The sequence below is a fragment of the Sorex araneus genome, chromosome 8, assembly GCF_027595985.1.
Source record: "Sorex araneus isolate mSorAra2 chromosome 8, mSorAra2.pri, whole genome shotgun sequence".
Classification (NCBI taxonomy): Eukaryota; Metazoa; Chordata; class Mammalia; order Eulipotyphla; family Soricidae; genus Sorex; species Sorex araneus.
In genome coordinates this window covers 24,256,070-24,283,528 of record NC_073309.1, presented here as the reverse complement: position 1 = coordinate 24,283,528, position 27,459 = coordinate 24,256,070, and the positions used below count along the sequence as shown (strand labels likewise).

The window sequence follows — 27,459 nt, the reverse complement described above, 5'->3', positions numbered from 1 at the left end:
ACACACACATACACACACACTCACACACACATAACATACTCACACACACTCTCACACATATACACACTCACCCACACACATACACACACTCACACACACTCACACATACACATACACTCACTCACACACACTCATACACATATACACACTCGCACACATATACATACACTCACACATACTAACACATACACAAATGCACACACTCACACACTCACACATACACACTCACACACATACACACACTCACACATACACACACACTAACACATACACAAATGCACACACACTCACACATACGCACTCACACACACACACTCACACACAAATGCACACGCACTTACACACATTCACACACTCACACATACACACACTCACACACTCACACATACACACTCACACAGACATACACGCACTCACACTCATACATACATATACACACACACACACACACTCACACACACACATCTTGCTGGCAGGCAGAGTTACATTGGAGAAATTCTCAGGCCTCCTCTGCCCTTCCCGGGAGTGTCTCCTCGGAAAATCCCAGGCCGGTGGGAAGTGCAGGGTCGGGTGGCTGAGTCCCCTGGTTGGTGAGCAGGTTTGGTCCAGGAGCCGTCCCTGGGAGCCGGGCAGGCGCCGTCCGTGCAGACCACAGTTCCCACGCTCGCCTTTGCCATCTTGCTGTAAACGGAGAGCAGACATCTTCTTGCTCGCGGCAATCTTTGTCCTTATAAATTACTGTGGAAGATGATATATCTTGTCTCCGGTCTGGTGCTTATTTGATTCTGACATCGTCATGACCAGTAGGTCTGTCCCTGCTGGCCATCAGGATCCCACAGCAGGCGTGGGGGTGAGCCGGGGTCCCGAGGCCCTGGTTACTTTAGTAACACCCTAAACACCCTAACCCACTTCTCGGCTCCACTCTGAGCAGAGTGGGGCAAGAGGTGACATTCTAGGCACAGGGAGGAAGGGACGTGGGGCACAGGATCCAGAGCTTATCTTAGCAGCTTCCTCTTATCTCCTCTTCTCAACCACCCTCACCCCCCTTTTTCTTTCTTTTTGGTTTTGGGGACACACGCAGTGGTACTCAGGACTTACTCCTGGCTCTGTGCTCAGGGATCACTCCTGGAAAGGCTTGGAGTGGGGACCACATGGGATGCCAAGAATAGAAGCTGTATTCCATCCAGGGGCACCCTGCCCTCTGGATTATCGCTCTGACCCCATATCTCCTCTTTCCTCCCCTCCTCGCCGCCCTCCTTCCCTCCTCTCCTCCCTTCCCACCCCTTCCTCCCTCTCCCCTCCTCTCCACGCTCTGCTCTACTTTATTCCATGCAGTGCCTAGGAGACCCAGGCACCAGTCTAACAACACTCAGTGCTAGGGCTAAGAATGCAATGCTGCCGGGATCCACCAGGCTCGCCTCAGCAGTGCTTGGGGACCTCCCAGCAAAGCTGGGGACGCCATGGAGTGCTGGAAATTGAACCCAGTGTCCTAATCTTTGTAGCTGCTCTGCGGGCTGCTCTCCCTGCTGTATCTCAAGTTATCATTACCAAGAACCAGACATTATGTACCTCTGTGGCCATTGGTGGGGGTGAAAAATTATTCGCATTCTGCAGAGGGGACACCTAGCGACTTAGGTGCCAATGAGCAGAAGAGCCGGGTCTGGATGCAGCTTCTCTGACCGAGGCTGTCCCCTGTGGTACAAGCGGGTCTTCTTGCCCTGCCAATGCCCCATAGGTCGTGTCTGGGTCAGGTGACTGGGGCATCTGTGGCAGATATTAACCCCTCACATGCTTTCCCTTCTCTCCTTGTCCCTGCTTTTGGGACCTCTGAGACTTATTTATTTTATCTGGGTTTGTTTTGCAGGTAGGGACTGGAAATGATAGAACGATTCCTCCATCCCTCTCAGAGAGCCCGGCAGGCTACCAAGAGTATCTTGCCCGCATGGCAGAGCCTGGCAAGCTCCCCATGGTGTATTCTATATGCCAAAAACAGTAACAACAAGTCTCATACTGGAGATGTTACTGGTGCCCATTTGAGCAAATCGATGAACGACAGTTCCACAGTGCTATTTTGCAAGAGGTGGGGGGTAAGGAGGTGGGTCACACCCGGCAGTGCTCAGAGCTTACTCCTGGCTCTTTGTTCAGTGATCATTCCTGATGGGCTTGGGGGAGACTGTGGGATGCTGGGGATCGAACCCAGGGCAGCCATGTGCAAGGCAAATGCTCTACCCACTGCACTATCACTCTGACCCAACCTCTGGGTTTCATTTTGAGGGACCCATGACCCTTGGATGTGATTATTCCTGCTTTTTAACCCATCACCTACTTGAGTGGGGACCCCACCGGTAGGACCCCCATCAGAGCCCGAGGAGGCGGGGGCTTGTTCTCTTGCAGCAGAGCCTGCTGGCCAGTTTGTTACCATCTTGTACTCATTTAAGCCAACGGATTGAACCCATCATTCAAGGGAACAAAACCACTATTCTCCCCGGGCTCCGGGCCTGAAGCCAAACAGCTGGCGGCACAAGGAAACTTGGACGGGGCAGTCGCTTGGTCTGTGAATGGGCACCCTTTGTAAGCACGAGCGGCTTCCCCCTCCCCAGTCCTGGTGAGGAAGAGCACCCCCCGCCCCACCTCACTCACGGACGCCCTACATTCCAGTGTCAAGGCAGGAGCTGGGCCTGTTTGGCCTCTGGTGTCCGGAGAGCCTGGGCCGTGCACATCCCACGGGCGATTCGCTGCCCTTCAGATGCCGAAGGCGTCCATGCAGCCTGTCCCGAGCTCTGCCCCTGCGGCGTGCAGCTGTGTGGGGACATACAGATCTTCGCTCCTGGGGGCTGCGCTCCAGAGATGGGTCTTCTCGGCACCATGAGCTCAGACCAGGCCCTGCATCCCAGATGAGCTGTCAATGCATGCCCAGTCCCCTGGGGACATTGTGACTGTGGGGCGGATGTGAGAGTCATTTTAGTGAGCTTCAGGGCAAGTTCAGTGGGTTTGAAGCCTTTCTTTATGTTGTTGTTGTTGTTGCCATTTTATTTGTTTTGAGACCCCACCTGGTTGTACTCAGGGCTTAAACTCTTTGTTCTGCTCTCAGGGACCACTCTGGCAGTGCTCAGGGGACCATAAGGGGTGTCAGGGACTGAACCAGGTCAGATGCATGCAAGGCCAGTGTCCTACCTACTATACTATTTCTACCATCCCTTCAGTCCTTTTTATTTTCTTTATTGTTATTTTTTATCCACCCCCCCCTACTCCCCTACCCCTGCTTAGGGGTGTCCGGGACTGAACCAGGTCAGATGCATGCAAGGCCAGTATCCTACCTGCTCTACTATCTGTACTATCTCTTCAGTCCTTTTTATTTTCTTGGTTGTTCTTTTTTTCTCCCCTTACACCTCTCCCCCCTTTTTTGGGTGGTGGAGGGAATTGGACTCAGAGCAAGGCACATGCTCTCCCACGAATTGTTATCATTTTAATAGTCGAACTGGACAACTGGTGGGTGACATCACCAGACATGCCCTCCCCTCCTCCCCCCACCTGGGAGGGGAACAAGGTTCAGCCCGGAAGGGCTCTTAGCGGTCCTGGTTCTGTTTCCAGATCCCAACTTCATTCAGATCCACTCTCTGCTCTCAGACCCTCCCCCATCGCTCCGTCACTTCTCTCGACGGGCCCAACCAAGGGCATGATATCAGGACATCCCTCCTGGCCAGGGGGATGAGGAATTTGCCAGACATCCTGGGCTGGGAAGTGTATTCTCGGCAGAAGGAACAGAAAGTTCCAGGCTGGTTCGGAAAAATGAGAGCATTCCAGGCTTGGGGACGATAAGCAGCCTCCTGGCTGCTAGCTGGGAGCCCAAGGCAGGGGGAGAACTTGGCCAAGGAGCTCGGAGAACCACGTCAGAATCTGAAACACGCTCCTGCCCTCTGACCCGGGATCTCACATGCCTGGCATTTTTGACATTTGGGTCTGGATCTTTCTATGTGGGAGAGGGGCTGCCTGCCACCAGGTGCTTGTCAGCTGTGTTCCTGGCCCACAGATGCCAGCATCACCCTCCCTCCCCAATACATGGGCCAACCAAGAATGTCCCCAGGCCTGGCCAAGTGTCCCTAGGAGGCCAGATGCTGCCCCGAGCCCAGCCCTGCGGGGAGAATGGCTGTTTGGGGTGATAAGGAACCTCAGGTCTGGGGGCTGGGGATGGGGATTTTGACGGATCCTTCTATGGCAGCCCAGAGCCTGGATTCACAGAGAAAGACAGGGGGGGAGGAGACGGAGAACTTTTCCATCAGCCCCCCAACCACTTCCAGAAGAGGATGCAGGCTCGTTTGGGACAGGCCATGGGACATGAGCGTGGAGCAGAGATGCTTTAGGGTCAACACTATTGGGTCCGCCTTCATCTGATGGGTCCGAAGCCGCAGCATCCAGCTGGGGTCTGAGGAAGGGGGAACTCGGATTAAGGATCAGGGACTTTGTGAATCACGAAGATCCTCCCCACCTTCTCCCCGCCCCAGTGCTCCTTCACTCTCACAGAATCACATCATACTTTCTGCCAGCTCTCTGGTCTCTGCATGCAGAGAAGCCCCATGTCACCCACTCCACAAAGCCCACCAGGCTTCCTCCTGGAGTCCTTGTGGGGCTCAGTCTTAACGGGCATGAAGTGACTCTCAGCTGGAGTTCTAGCACCAACTCACCTTTCGTCATTGAATCCACATGAGCTTTGAGCTCTGACCTACCAAAGGCAGGATGGTTCACCACAAGAATCATTGTTCCTCCAGGGGTCCCAGTGCCTGGGGCCTCTGCCAGAGTCCTCGCCCATCTACCCACAGCCCCTGTGTCCAGCCTCGCACATACCTGGCTCCCTTGTGATGTGCAGAAAGAGCCAAGGAATCAGTGGAATGACTCTGGCCACCCTGATGCTGGTGGCAGGGCCGCAAGATTATCAGCTCAAGCCCATCTGATTCCAGAGGCCCCTACTCCTGCCTTCTGGGTTCCTCACATTCTTGTGAGACATTGATTTTGTTCTTTGATTTCTTTTTGTTACACTTGTCTCAGGGTAGAGACACCATAGGATCATTCCCCATCCCTGTGTATCACAAGTGCCTGCCTCTGGAAATCTCCTGGTCCCACATACAGACACTTGGTTTTGTCTTGTGATGAGAACTTGTAAGATCTTCAGAACTTTAAAACAGGCAGTCTAAGATTGTCGGCTCTTGTCACCTTGCGCGCATCACATCCTCCCCATTAACTTAATTAGTAACTGGAAGTTTGTGCCTTTGGGCTACCTTCACCTGTTTTTAAAAATTGAAGTCACATTAATTGATATCAAATTTTATATTAAATCAAATTTGAAGATATCAATGTTAGATGTTGAACTTGAGTAGCTGAGTGAATGGGTGAAACAGACCCTGTGTTGGTGGGACCTGCCACTCTTCATTGGTCAGGGGACAGACAACTCTTCTGCTCACCAAGTTCCCAGATGTGTGCACGGGGCTCACTTTATCCAGCAAAGCAGCAAAGTCCAGCACTTCCGATACCTGAGGGTCCGCTCCCCGTGAGAGCAGCAACTCCGTCTCTGATTTTATTTTATGGACTGATTAGAGACCCAGCCTTCCCCAGTCATTCTAGCCCACTTTTTAGGAGCATGTCCAAACCTTCTTGCTGGGTTCAGAATGCCAGTTTAGTTTTGCCAGGAGAGTAGAGGAAGTTTCTGGAAGCCTCATATTGTCTCCACCTGCCCTTGATGGGCTTGGAGTTTGGTGGGTCTCAGCTCTGGCTGCTCCCTAGAATCAGCTGGGGTGTTGTGTGGCTCTCCTTTTGCATGTTTCTCTTAGAGGGGAAAGAGAAGGAAGAGGGGGAGAGAGAAGAAGAGACAGACAGTTGAGTATCCGTCAGCATATCTGCTGCAGTATGTGCAACGCCGCCATTGGCCCATCCTTGGGGATGAAAGCAGGCGTCCCAGGAAGGACAATGCCTGTGGTCTTTGAGGTGACTCTGAGCTAATACTACTCTGCACTGATGAACCAGCTGCTTTGGAGTGGGCCCCCTGCCTTCGCTCAGATTCTAGTTGACTGATTCACTTTGAGTTAGTTAGTCCTGAGTGATTTGCTTGCAGATCAGTTCTGTGTGCCGGTCCTGCATTATAGATGGTAGATGCCCTGACATTCTCATGGTGTCTACGCTGCTGATTTGGTGCTCTTGAAGAGGGACAGAGTAGATAACCTTCAGGGGTGTCTCAGTGGATACCACAGACAGCACAGCCAGGCAGCAGAGCCGGATCCAGAAACAGATGTGGTTGGTGTCCCAGACGTCCCCCTGAGTGGCCTCCTCACCCCTCCCCAGGACACACCTTCCCGCCTTCTCATTCTTAGCCTGGATCTGTTGTTCTTTATATGCATAGACCCTTTGGGAAGTTGTCTTTGGGGCTTGACTACTTCCTAATAGTCATATACAATCCATCCATGTAGAAAACAATCATTGTCAAAGATTCCATTTTTCCATATCTCAGGATCCCTCCCCTCTCCTGCTCATGGGTAGTTGAGTATTTTGCTATTTGGAGTCATGGTGTTGGCTAATGCTGCTATAAACATCCTAGAGCACATCCTGGGATGAGCATATGCACGCACTTCTATTGGATAAAAACCCACAGCACAGGACTCGTACCTCTTTAGCTTTAGGAGATCTTCCCAAACAGGAGAGCTATTCTCTCTTGTCTGTCTCTAGACCCAGGATCCCTTCCCTCAGCCACCTGGGCGTTATACACCAGACAACCATTGGTTGGCACTTGCTTTATAGTGTATTTGTCTGTCTATCTGTTCTTCAGAGCAACTTTTGCCAAAGTGGGCCACACCGCCTCCCGGGGGCTGCTGGAATGATCCTGGAAAACCCTAATAGTCTCAGATGCATTTGGGAGGAAGGATGTTTTCTGTTTGTTCAGTTAAATAATGCCAATTTTAGGGAGCGAGGATGCTGAAGGATTTTTCTTCTTTTCTGAAAAGGGGTCAGCAGGCCAGATAAGTTTGGGGGACCTCTGGGAGGAGAAACGCCAGGATCCCTGCCTCCTTTCCGAGTCATCGCCAACACCACCACCCACCATCTGTTCCAGCAGCCCACCCACAGAAACTATCACTCCAGACCGGCATTTCTCAACCAGGAGCACCCCCTAGAGGCCCCCGGAATATTCCAAGGGGGCCACGAGTGGAAATTGTGGGTATGAGTGACACAGCATATGATGAGGGGGCCAACCAGTAGGTTGGGGTGAGGGTGCACAGGAATGGAACAGTTCCCAAGGGAGCCCTGGACAGAATCAGTTGGGAAACACCCTGTGGGTGCGCTCTGGAGGCAGGACCTATGCTTTGCTTTACCACCCTCTCCCCTAGACAGGTACACACGGCGTTTGAGATGCGTGGGAGACTGGACGTTTGTGGCGCTGTTCAAGACACAGGCTTTGCAGGGGGTCTCTGCAGATGATGGGCAGCACAGATGATGGGCCCACTGGACGCAGGGAAAGGGCGGCTGAGGTGCCATCAATGTGCACTTTGGGGGACTGGCCTACGCCCAAGGCTCGTGCCCCGCTCCCTGACGCTGTCTGACGGTTCCGACGCCTCTCCTTCGCGCAGGCGCGGCGTGCTGCACCTTCACGAGAGCGCTGGCATCCGCGACATCGGCCTGCCCCAGTGGCAGCTCCTGCTCTGCCTCGTGGTGGTCGTCGTCATCCTTTACTTCAGCCTCTGGAAAGGAGTGAAGACGTCTGGGAAGGTGAGATCTTCGCTCCTCATTCAGTTGGAAGGTGGGCCCCAAAGGGCAAGCATCGGTTTTCTAGCTATAGAACCCGCAGGTGCCAAGCAAGGAAGGAACTGGAAGAACAAAAGCTGGGCTTGCAGAATGCCCAGTAACAGAGGGGCTGGGGTGATCCTGAACGTAGACCCCTCCCATCTGTTCAGCTGCAGAGTGAGGGGCGCAAGGGGGTCAGAGCTCCTCAGAGCTTTCTTGCTGAAGCTTCCTGCAGAGCAGAGACCTGCCAGTGGGGTGCTCCAGGGCCCCAGCAATCTGTGAACACGTCCTTCCTAAGTCTTACATGCTTAAAATGTTTGAAAAAGTTTAAAAACTTTATGCCAATAATTGCCTCCACCTCTGGGATAGAATCATGAGCTTCGTTTCTAAAACCCATGGCTTCCACTCCTGAATTTAAAAGTTAAGGTGAAAGTTCTAAAAAAGGATGCAGATGATTCTGGATTTTGTGCTTCCTCTGATCTAAGGCTGAGTACCCTTTAAGGTCTTGGTGTCCTTGGGTGGGTGTGGAGGGGGGAGGTTCAGAGTTGGGTGACAGCAGAGCTTAGCCAGAGTTGACTTTCTTTTTCTTTTTCTTTATCTTTTTTTTTTTGCTTTTTGGGTCACACCCGGCGATGCACAGGGGTTACTCCTAGCTCTGTACTCAGGAACCACTCCTGACAGTGCTCAGGGGACCATATGGGATGCTGGGAATTGAACCTGGGTCGGCAATTGCCCTACCCACTTGTGCTATTGCTCCAGCCCCCAGAGTTGGCTTTCTGACCTTGGCAATAATGCCCCATTGGGGTGGAATATACTCAGGACATAGCCTGATTCTTAGGCTTAGGAGCACCAAGATCACCCCGCCACCATCATTTGTACCCACGTGGGATCTGTCTAGGATTTGGTAATATTAAAGAGGCTGTTGTTGGGAAATATTCTTTCCAAGGTTATTGGTTAGCTAGTACCATGAACAAACTTCCTAAGATGCCATGATTTAAAATAATGTTTATGACCACTCGTGATTTTGTGGGCCAACTGGAATTTGCTGGGTGGTTCTTCTAGCCTACGTTGTAGGGCCTGTAGGGTGGGGGTGTCTAGCTGGAACAAGATGACAGCCTACGTGCATTGTCATAGATGTTGGTTGGGAGTGTGCTCCGGAGCCCTAGATGCCTACTTGGGTTGTTTCCACATAACCTCTCCCCGGGGCTGGGCCTCTTGTAGCAGGGCAGCTGAGTTCTAAGCGCAGGTTCCGAGCAGACAAGCCCCTTGTCTATAGCAACTCTAGTCTCTACTTGCATCATGCTTGCTACTGAACCCATCCTCATGCTGGCCAAGGTAGGTCTTGTGGCAAAGCCCAGAGTCACCGTGGGAGGTGACTGTGGCCAAGTGTGGATTGACTGGGGTTCACAAGTCAGCTGTCTACCATCACCAGGTAAGTCTGAGTATGTGAGCATCTTCCCTCATTTGGCCACTGATGTGGAGAAGTGAGATTGCACCGCAGTATTCTCTGGTGCTCCTGGAATCTGTGGTCATGCTCTTGAGTAAAGAAGTGGTGAGGGCCAGGCCGTCCCCTGGGAGGGACGTGTGTCAGGAAGAATTCGGAGTAGAACTTCCTCTTGGTGTCTTGGAGACATAATGTTTGCTCTAGGAAGAACCCACACGAGGTGCAGATCACCCCAGCTCCTGACTCATAATAGGTCTTGAGTCAAGGTGTACTGAAGAAGGAATAAGGAAAGGAGGGAAGGTAGGGAGAAAAGAAGAATAGGGGAGTAAACCAGTTTACAGACCTTCCTTAAATGTCCTTTTGGGTGTAATTAAACTTTACTTTATTTGTTTAATTCTTTGTTTGGGGGGGCACAACTGGTGGTTGTGGTCAGGGCTTACTCCCGGACTCTGTGCTCAGGAATCACTCTTGGCAGACTTGGGGAGCCTTTGGATCATGGATACATCCATGGATCAAATCTGTGTTGGCTGTATGCGAGGCAAGTGTCTTAGCCACTGTACTCTCACCCCTCAAGTTGTTTTTTTTTGAAGTTTGTCACCCACAATTTTTACAAATGACATAGGCAAGATAAAAGCTGAGTGCATTGTACATGGTCCAGGAGGAGCTTTCTTGGGGTAATCTGTGTTTCAGTCATCATGGTCCGTATGTTCATGGATATTTTGACATATGGTTGACATGACACAAGGTTCTTTTTACCACAGACAAAAAGGCACAAGATGGGCATTGGTGAAAGAAGGAACCTCTTTGGACTGAGAGCATCTGCCAAGTGGCTCTTGGGGAGGTCTCTGAAGACAGAGGAAAGTAGAAGGGCATTCATGGAAGGAACTGCTTGAGACAGTCACGGAGATAGAGACCCACGGGGAAAGCTTTGACCAACCTCTGTGGGCCTTCCCTGGGTATCGGGGGGCGGGGGTGTCGCCAGGGCTTCCTGGACCTTGGCAGGAGCTAGAACTCAACAGCACAGCCTTCACTGCTGCTACTAACATGAATATGAGGCTTCTCGTGCTGCACCCAAAATTAATTTCCTTGCCGTTGTTCACAAAGAGGATGTCCCACCTAGTGTGAGACTTGGCCAGAGCAGAGCCCGGGCTTTTGGTGCAAATTCCAAATGCACAAATCATTCTCTCCCCTGAGGGGTGGGGGCAAGAGTGTTGCAGGAAGAGTGTTGCAGGAAAAGCCCCCACCCCCACCCCATCCCTGCCCCGGGCAGGAACACCAGGAATGAGAACTATGACCCCTGCAGGCATCAGCTGGAGTGATAGCTCACAGCAGGCACATCCTGTGCTCTGGCCTGAGCTGGCCTGAGCAGGCAAGAGCTACCAATAATTCTGGGAGGGAACGTTCTAGAATGGGGATCATTGCTTCAGGCATTCCTGTGCCCTGGCTTGAATTGCTTTTATAAAATGGCTCATGAGAAAACGGAGAGCATTGTTGATTTCTTCCCAGATTGCACGTGGAGCCTGAGTTTGACTTTCTTAGCCATAGAACTGGTCTAAGTACTCCTACATTATTAAATAAATAAATAAATAAATAAAAAGAACTGGTCTTCAAAAAAAAAAAAAAGAGTTGCAGATTATGGGAGCAAAATGGAGTCCTTGTCCATTTTGCACATCAGGAGAGGAGGTAGAGGCCAGAGCCAGGAGTTAGCCATATTCCCTGGAGGGAGAGGGCAGGTGTACACAGAGGGCTGCATACAGCACCCCCTTTCCCGGTAGTCCTGCCATCTCTTCCACCTAGGCATGCTTGGCTCCCAGAATGTAGCAACCACAGTCTGCAACAGAGCCCTCTGATGTTGAGCTGGAGGTACTCAGGGGCCTTCTCTGAGTATAGACGAGGACCCCAGGGTGTGGAGAAGGACCAGGGTTTGCAGCTGTCCTTAGCCTAGCTGGAACTTGAACCCTAGCCTCAAAGACTCAATAGGCGAGCCAATAAGGGCCTGGTTTTTCAGGGCTGGAGCAGCAGGGTAGTGGGTTAGGCATCTGCTTTGCACTTGGCAGACCTGAGTTTGATCCCTGGCACCACCCCCCGGAGTGATCCCTGAGTCAGAGTCAGGCTAAACCCTGAGCATCACTGGGTGTGGCCAAAAAAGAACATGGCGTTCTGTTCAGACTACCTGGGTTGGAATCCTGGTACCCCTGCAGCTTAAGAGATACCTTAAGCTTCACTGTCTTCACCTCCAAAGTGGGGACCATCCAAAATGGGGGGTGCAGGGGGAGGGAGAAGAGAATGTCCCGAGAAGGCTGGAAGCTGGAGTTTTCTCCGGAATGGTCTTTGTTCCTTTAGCATCACCCCTGCCAACGTCCTGCTCCTTACTCAGAGCGTCCCCACTCTGCCAAGCTCCCGTGGACAGGGAGGTGTGGCCCAGGCTCCCACCCAATCTGTTAGCATGTGAGGCGGAACTTTCAGGGACCCTGAGCCCCACTCTGCCTAGAATTAAGTCAAGTCCTATAACTGCCCACGTCCAGCCTGCAGGCTCTGCTCCTTCCTGGCTAGTCTCTGAGCTATTGGGAAGTGGGGACAAACAGAACTTTTTCAGTTCTGGCAAAACTGTTGGGATAAGGGAGAGAGAAAACTGGACCAATTTGAAGAAAATCTGAACTGCAGAATACTTAAGTAGGAAGAAGAAGCTTGGTGATGTTTGAGTTCAAGTGGTACCGTGTTTCACTGAATAATCGCCAATAACTTTGGGGGCAAATTTTAAGTCCAAAAGTGGAGTGCAACCCTTAGTGAAGCTTTAAAAACACTTTTGCCAGTATTACTGAAAAAAAAAAAACCAACATTATTTACTGATTATGTGGTGGAGATGATTACACAGTGAAATATGGTAATTCTGGTCAAGTCTTGCCACCAGCGTATCAGCTTAGGCTGGTCCAATCAGTCTCTGGATCCTAATGAGTAGCATCATTTGCATATAAACAATGAGTCATGGTCAAATGCCAAAAGCTCCGTGTTTTAGAGGTTTTTTTTTAAGTGTGTATCTTATATCTGCCGCACCTCACATGCCGTGGTTGGGCTATTTATGAATAAATGTCTTGAAACCCGGTTCAGAGGATCCTATGTCCTGAATCAGCAGAGACTGGAGTGGGAGCATGAGTATTCACCACCCCCCTGTTAGAGTTGAGGATCCGGGTGACGCGGGGCTAAGTGTTTCCCCTTTACTGTACCATCGAAACACAAGCAGGGCTTGTTACTGTCCAACGCCTGGAACCCTCTCTGAGATGTGACTCAGTAGTCCAGGTGGGGTTGGCACTTGAGCCACGCTCCCAAACATTGCTGCTGCCATTGCTTCCACCCGGGGCTCTCCTCTACCCAGACAAATCCCTGCCTGAAACCCTCATCTCTGCCATAGTTTCCTTATCTTCAGCATCAGGGAACCCTCCTGAGAGAAGCCCTCTTGGGACAACTTTTCCCTCTTTAGAGAACTCTCCTCATTAGGAAGTTCCTTCTTTTCCAGAGTTAAGGTTTCCCCCTGTATGATTTGATGGAGTGAGTTTGACATATAGAACCACAAACATTCTGACCAGAATTCACAGGGATAAGGAGGTAGGTGAGAATTTGGATTTGAGGCAATTAAAAAAAAAATGTTTAGTGACGTCCCTTAGGGATTAAGGGTGCTTGCAAAACCCATGGGCTTTTGGGTTTGGGTTTGTCTTTGTTTGGGCAGCCCCACCCAGCTGTTCTTGGGGGCTCATTCCTGGCTCTGAGTTCAGGGGTCACTCCTGGTCATGTGCAAAAGACCATATGGCTTGCCTGGGATGGAACCCAGGCCGGTTGCATGCAAGACAAGCACCCTGCCCACTGTACTATCTGCCTGGCCCCCTGGGCTGCTTGTGGCTGCCTTCATCATGTGCTCAAGGGATGACCACAAATGGCTTCTCGTGGCCAGAGATGCACTGCCATGGTGAGATGTCTGAGAGCAGAGCTACATGGGGTGGAGAGGCCAGACCCAGTGTGAGCAGAAACAGGCTGGGGTGCCGGGACCCAGGAACCTTCCTTTGCAAACAAGACATGAAGCAACTGAACTCACTTCCGTCACCAGTTCCCAGAACTAACAGCTGAATTTACAGGATTGAGCTTTGAGCATGTGCCCATGAGTAAACTCTTCTCTCTTGGAGTTTGACTGCATTCGGGATGAGCTCAGTCATGTCCTAACATGTTCCCCAAGGAAATTGGATCCATGTTAGAGCCTCAGGCACCGCCAACCCGGGGCTGCTTCCAGACCCTACAGGAGCCTCCTGGACTCAGAACTGGGGATGTTGTTTTGAGATGGATGGAGTGTGAGCTCAGCCAGCCTTCAGGAATGGACAATGCAACTGCAGCTGTTGACACGCACGAGTTGTAAGGGACAGAGCAGTTAGGACCCCCCGTGAAGGTCCCCAGGCTCCTCCTCATGCCTTGCCAAGGAGAAAGACCTATTTGTCTAACCGAGTTTGGGAGGATAAACCCAGAAGTCCCATGAGTCCTCCTCTCCCCCCTCTCCAGATGTGGTGACTTCACTTTCCAAGGCTCCATTTCTTCCTCACTTGTTTTTGGCTATTCGTCTTCCTTGTTTCTGGCCCCCCTGCCCCACCATAGAGAAAACAGATGTCTAAGGACACTTTTGCAAAGATTGCTCCAGTGAAAGAATCGCTGGTTAGCACAAGACAGTGGAGTCTGATTTCTCTCCTGATTTCCTCAGATGCCAGGACTATGACAAATGCACTCAATTACATTTGTTCTTTCATTCACTTGCCACTTCTTTTATTCTTTAACCAACTAAGCCGTTTATGAGCCCTCTGAGGTATCATTAACCCACTCATCCACTCATCCATTTACCCATCTACCATCCATTCACCGTCGACTCAACGACATTCCTAACCATGCAGTCATCCATCCACCCCTCCTTCCAGTCATTTTTCTGTACCACTCTCCAATCATGCACTCACCCATTCAATAAATATTATTTTAAAGCAACCATGTGTGTCATGGGCTAGGGAGACAAGTTTGAGAAATATGGAAATCTTGGTCCAAGAAGCTGATGGGCGAGGGAGAAAGACACACAAAGAGATTATATCCCGGTCATGACTTTATTGTCCACATCTTGGTTTTCGTAAGGAGCCTGTGGTATTTCAGAATTTCCCAAAGGAAGTTTTTTTACAGAATGTCCCAAAGAACTTTCTCTGGGCTTCCGTCCCACCCTGGGGCTGTGAAGATTCTAGAGGTGGGTGGTGCCTGGGCTCTGAGAGTTCAGAGGTGCTCTAGTTCTTCAGCAAGTGTCCTTTGAGTTGAGTTTTCTTTGGGAACAGGACACCTGGGCCTGCCCCAGTGATGTATTTAGGGGTCTCTGTGCAAGATCTCCTCCACCATCACAGTGATTCCCAACCCCATCTATGAATTAACATCACCGCGGAACTATCACGAGTGATGTGCAGTTGCTCCCAAGAACAAAATCTGGACTTGGACATTCTTTTAAGACGTGAGGAGTCACACCTGGCAATGCTCAGGGCTTTCCCCTGCCTCTGCACTCAGGAATCACTTCTGGTGGTGCTTGGGAGACCCTCTGGAGTGCCGGGGACTGAACCAGGGTCAGCCATGTGCAAAACAAATGCTGTCCCCGCTGCACGACTGCTCTAGCCCCTGGACCTGGACGTTCTTTTTTTATTTTTTAATTTTTATTTGTTTAAAAAATTTTTTTAAAATTAATGAATCACTGTGAGGGTACAGTTACAGATTTACACATTTTTGTGCTTGTGTTTCCGTTATATAATGTTTGAGAACCCATCTCTCCACCAGTGCCCATTCTCCACCACCGATGAACCCAGTGTCCCTCCCACCCCCCAATCCCATCCCCCCCACCCCACCCCGCCTCTGTGGCAGGGCATTCTCTTGGACCTGGACATTCTTATCTCTAATCCCCAGAGTGTTCTGACGGGTGGGCAGGCTCCCGCAGGAGCCAAATGACGCCTCCTGTCCCCATCCTCCTCCTTTGTCCTAACGCTGGTTGTCTCTTTGTGGCCCTGGGGTGATCTCTTCCCAAATGTGCTCAGGACCCATTGTCTCTGCCCCACACCTGTCCCCGTTGAGGGGAAGGATGGCAGAGCACCAGTTGCAGCCATGCACCTCTTGGTCCTCTGAGCGTGGGAGAAGAGCTAGTCTGAGGGTTGCGGGGAAGGCGGGAGAGGTGCTGGTCTTGGTTCTACTGGGCAGTGTCGTGGTGTCAGGAAATGTGGCCTGGAGGGCCACAGGCACGGCATGCTGTGAGACCCTCATCCTTGTCTTTGTGCCCTTTGGTGGCTGCTTTGTCTCCTGGGGGCGGGGTGGGAGGGGGGATACCTTGACTGGGCTCATTTCCGGTTGCCCTGGTCTGTGGCCCGTCTGGGCTGGGAGCTGGGAGCATGGGTCATGCTTGTGCCATGTGGGAAGGCGTGACTGGCTCCTGGAGAGTGCCCGCCACCATCCAGGAGCCCTCAGAGTGAGGTGCCCGCCCTCATGCCAGCTTTGTCCCCGCAGGTGGTGTGGATCACGGCCACGCTGCCCTACCTCGTGCTCTTCGTCCTGCTGGTCCACGGCATCACACTGCCGGGTGCCTCCGACGGCATCAGCGCCTACCTGCACATCGACTTCTACCGCCTCAAGGAGGCCACGGTCAGTGCTGGCCCGGCCAGGGGTGGGGGGCTTGGGGCCGGGACTCACCTGGGTGGCAGGGGCCGGCATGGTGGCATCTCCTTTCGAGCCATTCGTGCTTGGCACTCACGCGCGGTCTCAGTTCAAGTGTCTGTGATTTTTGAGGGGCCACTAACTAGCCCTGTCCCAGGAGAGTGAGCCCTGTACTCCGTCCGGGACGGGCCCCACCCCCAGTCACCACAGCCACTAGCTGAGTTCCCCTCTCGGCCCCTGTAACCTTGGCCTTTGCACCACCCCAGAAGCTGACATCAGGAGCAGCATCCGAGCCCTGGGGGGTATCTGGCCTTGCTGACCCCCACAGGCAGTCTCCTCCAGCTCACCTCGAGATCTGGGGGACCCTGGGAGTAGAGTCTGAAGCAGGGGTGAGGGGAACAGGGATCATCCTGGAGGGACCCAGGACATACAGCAGTTTCAAGTCACGCGAGACGGCTTTCAGCTGCCTCCTGGGACGTCACCCTAGAGACAGCAACCCCCCCACCGTATCCCCCCACCATTTCCTAAGCATCTTCACCCTCATTCAGACAAGAAGGGGCGACCTAGGCTTCGAAGAACAGATCCCACCTAGTTACAGTGCTGCAGGGGGATAGCCCCGCGGCCAAGGGCCAAACCTCTCCCCAGGTGGCAGAAAGGTAACAGTGCTCACGACACCAGCCAGCCTGGGAACCCTGGAGGAGCTCAGACTCCCATTTGTCCTGCACCTGTTTGGGTAGCCCCAGCCTCTCCCGCAAGGAGAAGCGGAGCCTGAGCTCTGGGTTCCTCCATCCAGTGGCTCAGTTTGCAGTGTTGGTGTTGGCAGTGGGGAGGTGGGAACCTGCTGGGACTGTTTTACCGTATTTCACCAAGCAATCGTCAGCATCACATGGTCACTTCATCCTGTTTTTAAATAATATTTCATATGTCTTCTTTTCTTCCTTGTCCTCCTCCTTCTCCTCCGCCTCCTCCTTTTCCTTCTCCTTCTTCTCCTTCTCCTCTATATTCTTCTCCTTCCTCTTCCTCCTCTCCTCCTCTTCTTCCTCCTCCTCTTCCTCCTTATCCTCTTCTTTTCTCTTCTTCTTCTCCTTCTCCTTCTTCTCCTTCTCCTTCTCCTTCTCGTTCTCCTTCTTCTTCTTCTTCTTCTTCTTCTTCTTCTTCTTCTTCTTCTTCTTCTTCTTCTTCTTCTTCTTCTTCTCCTTCTCCTCCTCCTCCTCCTTCTCGTTCTTCTTGTTCTTCTTGTTCTTGTTCTTCTTCTTGTTCTTGTTCTTCTTGTTGTTCTTCTTCTTGTTTTTCTTCTTCTTCTACTCCTCCTCCTCCTCCTCCTCTTCCTCCTCCTCCTCCTCCTCCTCCTCCTCCTCCTCCTCCTCCTCCTCCTCCTTCTTCTTCTTCTTCTTCTTCTTCTTCTTCTTCTTCTTCTTCTTCTTCTTCTTCTTCTTCTTCTTCTCCTCCTCCTTCTCATTCTTCTTGTTCTTCTTGTTCTTGTTCTTGTTCTTCTCCTCCTCCTCCTCCTCCTCCTCCTCCTCCTCCTCCTCCTCCTCCTCCTCCTCCTCCTCCTCCTCCTTCTTCTTCTTCTTCTTCTTCTTCTTCTTCTTCTTCTTCTTCTTCTTCTTCTTCTTCTTCTTCTTCTTCTTCTTCTTCTTCTTCCTTCTCCTCCTCCTCCTCTTCTTCTTCCTCCTCCTCCTTCTTCTTCCTCTTCCTACTCTGCTTCCTCTCCTTCTCCTTCTCCTCTTCTTCCTCCTCCTCTTCCTCCTCCTCTTTCTTCTTTCTTTTCTTTTCTATTGTGGTGGTGCTCAGGGGTTACTTTTGGCTCTGCACTCAGGGATCACTCCTGGCAGGCTTGGGGTACCATACGGGATACCAGGGATCAAACCCAGATTGGCTGCATGCAAGATTTACCCACTATACTTTCTCTCTGGCCCCACACTGCTTTTTTTTTCTTTTAGAATGCTTCACGTAATGGTTACACTCACACTTTTTGGCCGAAAATTGTGGGTTGCCTAAGATCTGCAAGATTGTGCAATGAAATGTGGTGTTTAAAATTACCCCCCCACTAAATGTTTGAGGAAACTAAAATGGAGAGGAAATGGCCCAGGGCTCGAGCGGGAGGTGGAGAGGCTGGAGACAGACAGACTCAGATGTGCAGACTTCAGGCTCTGTGCTCTCACTGTCCACCATCGACCCAGTAGAGCTCCGAGGCGCTGCCATTGTCTGCGGCCGGGGCAGGCAAGGGGGAATCTCACCCTCCTTCTGCTGGGATGGTCCCACCCTCCCCACTCGCTCCGTCCATCTCTTACCTCTTATCCTGGCTTTCCTCAAGACTCGGGGCAGCCAGGGAGTGGACCCAGGAGGGGGGTTCCCGACCACCCCCACACTCAGGAGATAAGACCTGGAGCCAACGCGGCCTCCCTCTGCCCTTGTCCTGTCCCCGTCACCCGGGCAGGTGTGGGGGCTGCTTCCTAGCCCCAGAGCTCCCAAGGCCGCCTGACTGTCCTGAGTGGGGCGAGGAGGGGTGGCCCTGTGCTGTGGGGGGGCGGGCGGTCATGCTCGGGGCTGTGTCTGCCCACTCCAGGTCTGGATCGATGCCGCCACGCAGATATTTTTCTCCTTGGGGGCTGGATTTGGCGTCTTGATCGCCTTTGCCAGTTACAACAAATTTGACAACAATTGCTACCGGTAAGCGCCGCCTTCTCACGGCTCTGGGCAGCTCTGGACCGTGGGGATGCCCCTGGGGCCGGGGTGGGAGAGGGGAGGGAAGCCCTGGGTCGGGCAAGGTGATGTTTCTTTCCTCCTGGTGTTTTCTGGTGCTGGAAAATGGGGCAGAGGAGACAGTTCTGGGATTCCAAGGAATCAAGGCTCGTGGCTGCTCCCTGTGGATGTGTCTGTTGGAGCACTTCCCCAACAGAGGCTGGGGGGAGGGGGGAGGGGGAACGGAAGGTTGAGGCCACCGCCCCCCAGGGGTCCTGGATACGGGACTGGCCCAGAGGCTCACTGTGCACCTCTGCCCCTCAGATGCCTCCCGAAGCCCATGGTAGCAGTCTCACTGCCTCCTGTGGGCTGAGAGCAGGGGGCTCCCGCCATCAGCGCCAACTGGGCCTCCTCCCTCAGACTCTCTCAGAGGAAGAACTGCAAGTTTGTCTGGTACAAGATAGGATCTACGGAGACTGAGGACAGGGGTTGATCTCTCTGCTGGGTGACGGGGGCGCACAGGGGTGAGCCCTGGGGCTAGAGAGGGCAGTGACAGGACTGAGCAGCATATGGGGACATCGAGAGAAAGGCAGAAGGGGCGTGTTTGCAGACAGAAAGTGTGTGTTGGGCGGGAGCGATAGTACAGCAGGGAGGGTGCTTGCCGTGCACTTGGTCAACCTGGGTTCAATCCCCGGCATCCCATATGGTCCTCTGACGCCCATCAGAAGTGATACTTGAGCACTGAGACAAGAGTAAGTCCTGAGCACTGGTGGGTGTGATGTAAAATTTAAAAAAAAAAAAGAAGTGCACATTGAGGCATCAGGTAGAGCATCCTACAACGATGAGGAGTTTCGCAAAGCCCTTGATGACTGGGTGAGAAGGTGGAAGGACCCGGAGCTGGAGGTATGGGAGGGTGCCAGGAGGCTGAGGAGGAAGAAGACCCTGGGGGTCAGTTCTACCACACCAGCCAATACAGACTCTATCACAATGCTACCCCGGAGAGTTCCTGGTCCAGTGATGGGGGCACTGGGTGGGCGCAGCAGCAGGAAGAGGAGGCGGGAGTGTACGTGACGCCCCCTAGAGGGCCCCAATGCCGGGACCTGGACCTCCCCGTGCTTCTTCCCCAGGGATGCTCTGCTCACCAGCACCATCAACTGCGTCACCAGTTTCATCTCTGGCTTTGCCATCTTCTCCATCCTTGGCTACATGGCCCATGAGCACAAGGTCAACATCGAGGACGTGGCCACCGAAGGTGGGCGGGGAGACCAGCACCGAAGAAGGAGGAGGGGAGGAGGAGGGGGAGGGGAGAGGGGAGGAGAGGGGGGAGGGGAAGGGAGGAGTGAAGGAGGAGGAGGAGAGAAGGAGGGGAAGGAGGAGGGGGAGGAGGAAAAGGGGAAGAGGAGGGAAGGAAGAGGAGGCGGGGTGGAGGGGAGGAGGGGCACGAGCATGCCCTCCCCTCAGGCTGGCCTTGCAGCTGCTTCCTGCACACAGCTATCCCGGGGTCTCTCCAAACTGCCCACTGACTGGGTTTCTCTGAGGCGGTCCATGGGGGATTCTGGCCATGCTCCTGGGCCCTGAGTGGGTCATAAGAACTTCCTTGGAGTCAGGCTGGGCAGGGTGGAGGCTGGACCCTCCACACTACCCCCCACCCCGTGCCAGGCACCCAGACCCTGACAGAGAACTCAGAACGCAGCAAGACCTGGTGCCCAGACCCACTTCAGAGAGGGGTAGACTGAGACCCAGAGCCGCCTGCCTGCCAGTGAGCGAGGATGCAGCGTGGCAGCCCCAGGACGCCCTCTTGACGGGGCCTCCCCTGCCCCTCCCATAGGCTCAGAGAGCTCCCGGAAGCTGAGAGCTGAGAGGGGCTGCCCTGATGGGGAGGGCCACATGCTTCCGGAGGAAGAGGGTCTGCCAGAGGCGTGGAAGCAGCCCCAGTCACCTACTGTGTGCAGCCCCAGTCACCTACTGTGTGTGGCCAGCCCCGGCCCAGCCCCTGATGAGCCCGTGTCCTTTCTCCCAGGTGCCGGCCTGGTCTTCATCTTGTACCCTGAAGCCATCTCCACCCTGTCGGGGTCCACGTTCTGGGCTATTGTGTTCTTCATCATGCTCCTGGCCCTGGGAATTGACAGCTCGGTGAGGACCTTGCTCTGCATGTCAGGGCTAGACCCTGCCCCCCCCCCCCACACACACACATGCATTTACACAGATACATGCATGTGTGCCCATGTAAGCACATGCACAGATGCACATAACATGCACGCACATGCGTATTCACCAGTGCACACCTGCACACAAAATAGAGCACATATTTACATGCACACACAAACATATGTGAGCATGCATGTATACCCGTCTATACACCATTCTACATATATCCAATATGCATGTGCGTGTAAACACACAGACATCCATGAGCATGTGTGCACATGCATGCATGTATGCTACTCAGCCTGAAGTTCCCATCAGGGCCTCCTAGGACCTGGGTGCTGCTTCCATGAAACACAGAGGGGAGTCCCGGGTCTGCAGAGGTAGGACGTGGCTACGGTGCCGTTTTGCTTCAGACCGATCCTGTTCAATTCCCAGCACCACGTGGTTCCCCTGAGCACCACCGGGGTGCAACCCTCGAGGCTCCTGAGCATTGCCAGGGTGTCCTGGGCCATCTCCAGCACCACAGGGCCCAGGAAGCACCAAATCTCCACACCCCAGGACGAGCACTGTGTCCCTGAGCACCCCTTGGGGGCAAAGTGGGCATTCATCCATGTGCTCCCTCCTCAGCCCCACATCCTCGGGGTTTTACTTTGGCTTCTACGCCTGTGTCCGACTAGTGACTCGCCTCTGTCCGCCCCGCAAGGCTATGCAGGCCTCCTCCCCCAGCCACCTCTCCTGGTCCTGCCTGGTCCCCGGCAGGTATGGGGACTGGCGGGCAGGGAGGACTCCCGGCGGGAGGCTGCCCGTCTGCAGGGACGCAGGTGACAGCGGTGGCTGCAGCCTTCTCCCACCCCCAAGGCCTGGGCGTCCCTTACACGAGCACAGGAATATTGTTCAGAGGAGGCCAGGGTCAGCCTGGGGGTCTCCTGGTGCTGGAGCCGGGTCCCTGGGGGTGCAGGCAGCTCCTTTCCCGGTGCTCCGAGAAGCGGCCGCAGCCCCTGTCAGCAGTTGCTCCTGCAGCCCTTACTCTGGTTGCTCCTCCAGGACCCCCGTTTCAGGCACTTACACTTGGGGTGCAGGCCCTCGGGCCCCGTGGCTCCCCAGGGCCTCACCGTGCCCACTCAGGCCAAGGGAAGAGGACAGGAGGCAGGAAAGCAGCACCCACAGGCCCCTCTCGGGGGTGGCTGCTGAGTCCTTTGGGTGCTGGGGAGAGGGCAGAGAGGAACGCCCCGGACACCCCAACTTCTGGAGATACGAGTCAGCGCTAGTGATCACACACAAGCTGGGGATCCAAGCCCGAGACCGGGGAGCCCTCACTCCTGCCTCCGCACCCCCACCCGGGTCCCTGCAGATGGGAGGCATGGAGGCGGTCATCACCGGCCTGGCCGACGACTTCCAGGTCCTGAAGCGGCACCGGAAACTCTTCACCTTCGGGGTCACCTTTGGCACCTTCCTCCTGGCCCTCTTTTGCATAACCAAGGTGAGGAGGGGGTGGTTTGGGGGTCACCACGGGGAGCCAAGGGGAGTCGGACCCTGTGAATGAAGGAGGAAGAGGCAGGGGTGGCCCCTTCCGGCCCCGGGGAGGGGCTCAAGCATCCCCTGCCCCCCGCCAGGGCGGGATCTACGTGCTGACGCTGCTGGACACCTTCGCGGCGGGGACGTCCATTCTCTTTGCTGTGCTCATGGAGGCCATCGGCGTCTCGTGGTTCTATGGTAGGTCTGGGCGCCCGCCCTGCCGGAGCCTTCCACGGGAGAAGGGGAGGGAAGGGAGGGAGCCGCCGATGCTCTCAGAATCCGCTCACCTAGAGGGCTCTGCATGGACTCCTTGGACAGAGCTTGCAGGATCAGCTGTAAAACTGGGGGTGGAAGAATTAGGACGGGGCGGGGGGGGGGGGGCGGAGGGGAGGGGAGGGTTCCGGCGCTTGCCTTGCACGTGGCTGCACCTGGTTCAGCCCTCGGCAGCACATACACATCCCCTGAGTCCTGAGCCAGGGGTAAGCGCCGAGCCCGGTGTGGCCCAAAAGCACCTAAATAGTTTTATTTTTTTCCCCCTAAGGGAACTGAGGCACGCTGCAGTGCTCCAGGCCCTTTCACGGGTGGTGGAGTTCTGAGAACAGCAGAGAGAGCGCAGGGTGAAGGCACACGCTGTGCCCCACAGTCCCCCGGGCATGGCCCCGTGGGGTCCTGGAGGTTCTGTGAGTGCCATGAGGGTGGCCCGGCTACGCCCCTGCACCTCCGGCCCCTCAGACCCGGGCACTGACCTGCAGCCATGAGTTCTGGGAGGGAGGAGCCCTGGTGCCCTCCCCCCCCCCAGAACAAAGCAAGTCACAGCGATGGTGCCAAGACGCCCAGTGCCTCTGGCCTTCCAGAGAAACGGCAAACTGTTCAGTGCGTCCCGGAGATTCCTCGGGAGGGGCTCACACCGGAGCGCGTGTGCTGTGGGGCTCAAACTCCGGGGGAACTGCAGGATGTTGTCGTCATGCAGTTCCTTCCGGGTGTGAAGCCCCGAGAGCGCCAAGCGGGCAAGTGCGGTGACAGGACTGTCCCTCTGGCCCGCGTCCTGTCTGCCCTCGTGGGCGGGGAGCCGCATCCATCCCCCCTGTCCCGTGCTGAAAGGGTGCCCACCATGTGCTCGGGGGTCTGTTCCTGGCTCGGGGCCGAGGGGGCTCTCCCGGCAGAGACGAGTGGGGGCACGGGGGGCAGTGCTGGGACTGAGGCTGGGGGCGGGCGAGTGTCGCACCCACAGTACAGCCGCTCCGGCCCCAGAGGGGCCTGTTGGTAGAGAGTGACCCGAGGGGGCGTGTGTGTCTTCAAATTAGCACTGTTGGGGTCCTGAGAGTGGGAGTGGGCCCCTCCTGGCCCCTTACTCTACTTACCCCTGTGCTCTGCTGTTAGGGAGAGTCGGGTATGGGTTTGATCTGACTTGCGTGGGCTACTGGACAGTGTTCAGTTACCCCCCCCCCCCCCCGAGCCAGACCCTGCAGGGTGTGCTGAGGGGGTGGGGACAGTCCCCTGGGCCTGGTAGAAGGATTGTGACACTTCGGTTGCAACCCTAAAGCAAACGTTCATTTTTTTTTTTTTTTTTTTTTTTGCTCTTTGGGCCACACCCGGCGATGCACAAGGGTTACTCCTGGCTCTGCACTCAGGAATCACCCCTGGTAGTGCTCAGGGGACCACAGGGGATCGAACCCGGGTTGACAGCATACAAAGCAAACGCCCTACCCGCTGTGCTGTCGCTCCAGCCCCGCAAACGTTCGTTCTTGCCAGCTAACGCTATGGAAACCAAGTCAATGAGGAACTTGCCTTTTTTTTTTTTTGCTTTTTGGGTCACACCCGGCGATACACAGGGGTTACTCCTGGCTCTGCACTCAGGAATTACTCCTAGAGGTGCTCAGGGGACCATATGGGATGCTGGGAATCGAACCCGGGTCAACCACGTGCAAGGCAAACGCCCTACCCACTGTGCTATCTCTCCAGCCCCAAGGAACTTGCTTTTCATAGAAGAAGGAGTCCCGAGCTTGGAGCCAGACCCCTGGGTGCAGCAGGGGGCAGGTGCCCTGAGATGAACTGTTGGGACGGGGGGACACAGTTCATCTGGTCTCCCGGGGCCGGGGCCCATCGTGCCAGGCCTCAGTGTGGGCTGTGTGTGCAGGTGTGGACAGGTTCAGCAGCGACATCCAGCAGATGATGGGGTTCCGGCCCGGCCTGTACTGGAGACTGTGCTGGAAGTTCGTCAGTCCCGCTTTCCTCCTGGTGCGTGGGGGGTGTCCTGCGGGGGGCTGGGCCCAGGATGGGGGGGAGGAGGGAAGGGGCCCTGGGGAGGGGATGCTGTGCCCAAGGCGAGCAGGGAGTCCGTCTGTGTGCATTCAGGGGCGGAGGTTCTGGGCTGCAGAGGCTGTGGACGCCCCACGCGGGGCTTCCACCGTGGGAACCCGGGTCTCTGCGTTCTGCAGGGCCGAGCTCACCTCTCCTGGCTGCTGTCTGTGTCTCCTCTGCTCCCCTCCCTCCCTCTCCGCCTTCCCCCCACCCATCTCCCCACCCGCCCTCCTCCTGACACCCCTCCCCACCACATCCCTTCTCTGACGCCTGCTCTGGCCCCCTCCCTCCCTCTCCCCCAGTTCGTGGTGGTGGTGAGCATCATCAACTCCAAGCCGCTCACCTACGACGACTACGTCTTCCCGCCCTGGGCCAACTGGGTGGGCTGGGGCGTGGCGCTCTCCTCCATGGCGCTGGTGCCCACCTACACCGTGTACAAGTTTCTCACCCTCCGGGGCTCCCTCTGGGAGGTGAGCTGGAATGAACGGGGGGGGGGGGGGGGGGGAGGGGGGGCGGGGGGGGGCTGCCAGGGCGGGAGAGGTCGGGAGGGGCGTCCTGGGTTAATCCTGCAGTGTGTGTGTGTGTGTGTGTGTGTGTGTGTGTGTGTGTGTGTGTGTGTGTGTGAGTGAGTGTGTGTGTGTGTGTGTGTGTGAGTGAGTGTGTGTGTGTGTGTGTGTGTGTGTGTGTGACACGGGCTACTAGGCCAGCCCAGGTCTTTACCACCCTCCCCCGCCTCACCATCAAGCCCTAGTTTCCGTGGAGTGTGCTTGGGGGCTGGTGCTGCCGGGGTGTCACTGAGCCCCGGGCCCTCCTCCCTCCGTCCCTCCGTCCCTCACAGAGGTTGGCCTACGGCGTCACACCGGAGAATGAGCACCACCTGGTGGCCCAGCGCGACGTCAGACAGTTCCAGGTGAGCGGGGATGTCCAGGTGACTGGGGGCAGGGGGGGGGGGAGGGTTTCTGGCTGTGCCCAGTGCCCAGGGCAGCACCTAAGAAAGCCCAGGGCAAAGATGTACATTGCGACAGGGGTGAGGGAGAGAGAGAGAGAGAGAGAGAGAGAGAGAGAGAGCCAGGTGCTCGCCCTCCCCTCTGCACCCTGACCCCTCGGATGCCCCAATCAGCATCACAGCACCCTTGTGGGTCTCAGCTTCACCCTTTCCCCAAATAACTGCCCTCCCCCCGGGGGCTGGTGCCCGCACAGCCATGCCAGCTCCCAGAATGAAGCCAGGACCCGTTCCTGGTCAGACTGCCGGCAACATTGGGATGTTGGGGACGGAGGGTCCCAGGGAGCCCCCCCAACACCCCCCCCCGCTTCAGACAGGAAAGTAGCTTTGCCTTCCCCAGGCTGCAGGAACCCCCAGGAATTCCCTGCCTGTCCTGGCGCGGGGCGGGGTGGGGGGTGGTCCCGTCCCCGCAGAGCCCCTGCTCCCCTGCCCCCCGCTGACGGGCACCCCGCCCTGGTCTGCAGCTGCAGCACTGGCTGGCCATCTGAGCCACCCGCGGAGACACCCCGACAGGCACCTGCATCGCCGCCCCCCGGAATGACGGACGGACGCCTTGTCGGGGGCACCCCCTCCTGGAAGATGTCCTCTCCCACCCCTCTTTCTCTTGTCCTACTTGCACTTGACTTTGTGGTTCTTCTTAGTCACCTTCTGTTGTGTGGCTGGGAGTGTGGCGCGAAAGCTTGCGGGGGAGAGGGGTGGGAGCCGGAAGCCAGGAGTCCTGTCAAGCTTCCTGGGTCTCGGGGAGGCAGCAGCCTTCAGAGCCCCCAGTCAGAGAGAGGGTCTCTGGACCCCAAACCCAACCCCCATGGGTGCCGCTGGGCCGGAGGACAGAAAGCACCTTAGTTTCCCCTGTTTGCCCCCCCTAGGCTGTCCCACCTCAACCAGGGCACCTGGGGGTACTTGTCCCTTAAGTGAGCAGGAAACATCACGGTTTTCACTGCGGTTGATCTGTGCCTATTCTGGAACATTCTTCCCTGTAGGTGGCCAGAAGATCTGGAGGCGGGGGTGGAACAGGGATGAACAAGGCTGGGCCTCCTTAAGCACAGGCAAACCTGCCCCCTGGCCAGGCCACGGGGGCGCAGAGACCCCCCCACCCCAGGCCCCCAAGCCTGGCTCCCGAGACTCCCAGGCAGGGAGGCGGTGGAGGGGAGGCTGACTTCACCGTGGGGGTCTCTGCTGGCCTCTAGGGGCCCGTAGGTTCTCCGGTGGAGGTGGCGGGGTGCGGGGTGGCGTCTAGACAGTCCTGATTATTCTTGTCTGGACACCACAGAGCGACTCCCTGGGACATCTACAGGGCAGAGCCCGGGGCTCACAGGGCTTGAGATGGCTCTCGAAGCTGCCTGGTGTCTTCTCCTAGGCTCACCGTGGCACCTTGGTGAGCAGGGGGATTACTGAGCAGCCCCAGGGGACCCTCTGTGGAGGGGGGATTCCTAGTGGATTCCTAGTGGCACAGGACTTTCAGACTTCTTTACAGGTGGCGCCCTCTGGTGGGAGAGCTGGTGCTTTGTTTCTGTTTCTTGGGCACGGGGCTAGTTTGGCAAAGGGGGGGTCATCTTGGTTGGGGGCTTCTGCTTCAAGTCGGAGAGTCTTGGGTCCTTGTTGGGAATCTAGACCCGTTGGGTCTTGTGCTGATTGTGAGGGAAGAATCTTGGCAAAAAAAATAATAATTAGCAAAACAAGAGGCCACTTCCCTCTTAGGGCATTGGGATATACACCTCAAACCTGCCCAGAGTGAGGGTGACAGGGTGACCCTGAGACCCAACTCTCCGTGAGTAATCTCCGGGGAACGGGGAGGTATGTCCTCTCCGGGGCTTGCAAGTCAGAGTTCTTAGGTCATTCTTCAGAGAAAAGAAGGAGGAGCTCTGTGTCTGAGGGGCTCAGAGCCCCCCAAAAGGCATGTCTGGAA

General features: G+C 55.3%; 1 protein-coding gene across 1 annotated transcript in view; it reads left to right on the top strand.

Annotated features, from left to right (window-relative positions):
- Positions 1–26,175, top strand: part of SLC6A2 (solute carrier family 6 member 2) — a 48,225-nt gene extending 22,050 nt beyond the window's left edge. The window contains exons 4-14 of the mRNA XM_055145983.1: positions 7,608–7,746; positions 15,755–15,889; positions 18,471–18,574; positions 19,714–19,838; positions 20,607–20,719; positions 22,086–22,214; positions 22,348–22,447; positions 24,387–24,487; positions 24,853–25,020; positions 25,389–25,460; positions 26,018–26,175. Of these exons, the coding sequence (XP_055001958.1) occupies positions 7,608–7,746; positions 15,755–15,889; positions 18,471–18,574; positions 19,714–19,838; positions 20,607–20,719; positions 22,086–22,214; positions 22,348–22,447; positions 24,387–24,487; positions 24,853–25,020; positions 25,389–25,460; positions 26,018–26,041 (1,210 nt within the window). The 3' untranslated portion in view covers positions 26,042–26,175. The remainder of the gene's footprint in view (positions 1–7,607; positions 7,747–15,754; positions 15,890–18,470; positions 18,575–19,713; positions 19,839–20,606; positions 20,720–22,085; positions 22,215–22,347; positions 22,448–24,386; positions 24,488–24,852; positions 25,021–25,388; positions 25,461–26,017) is intronic.
- Positions 26,176–27,459: the final 1,284 nt, after the last annotated feature.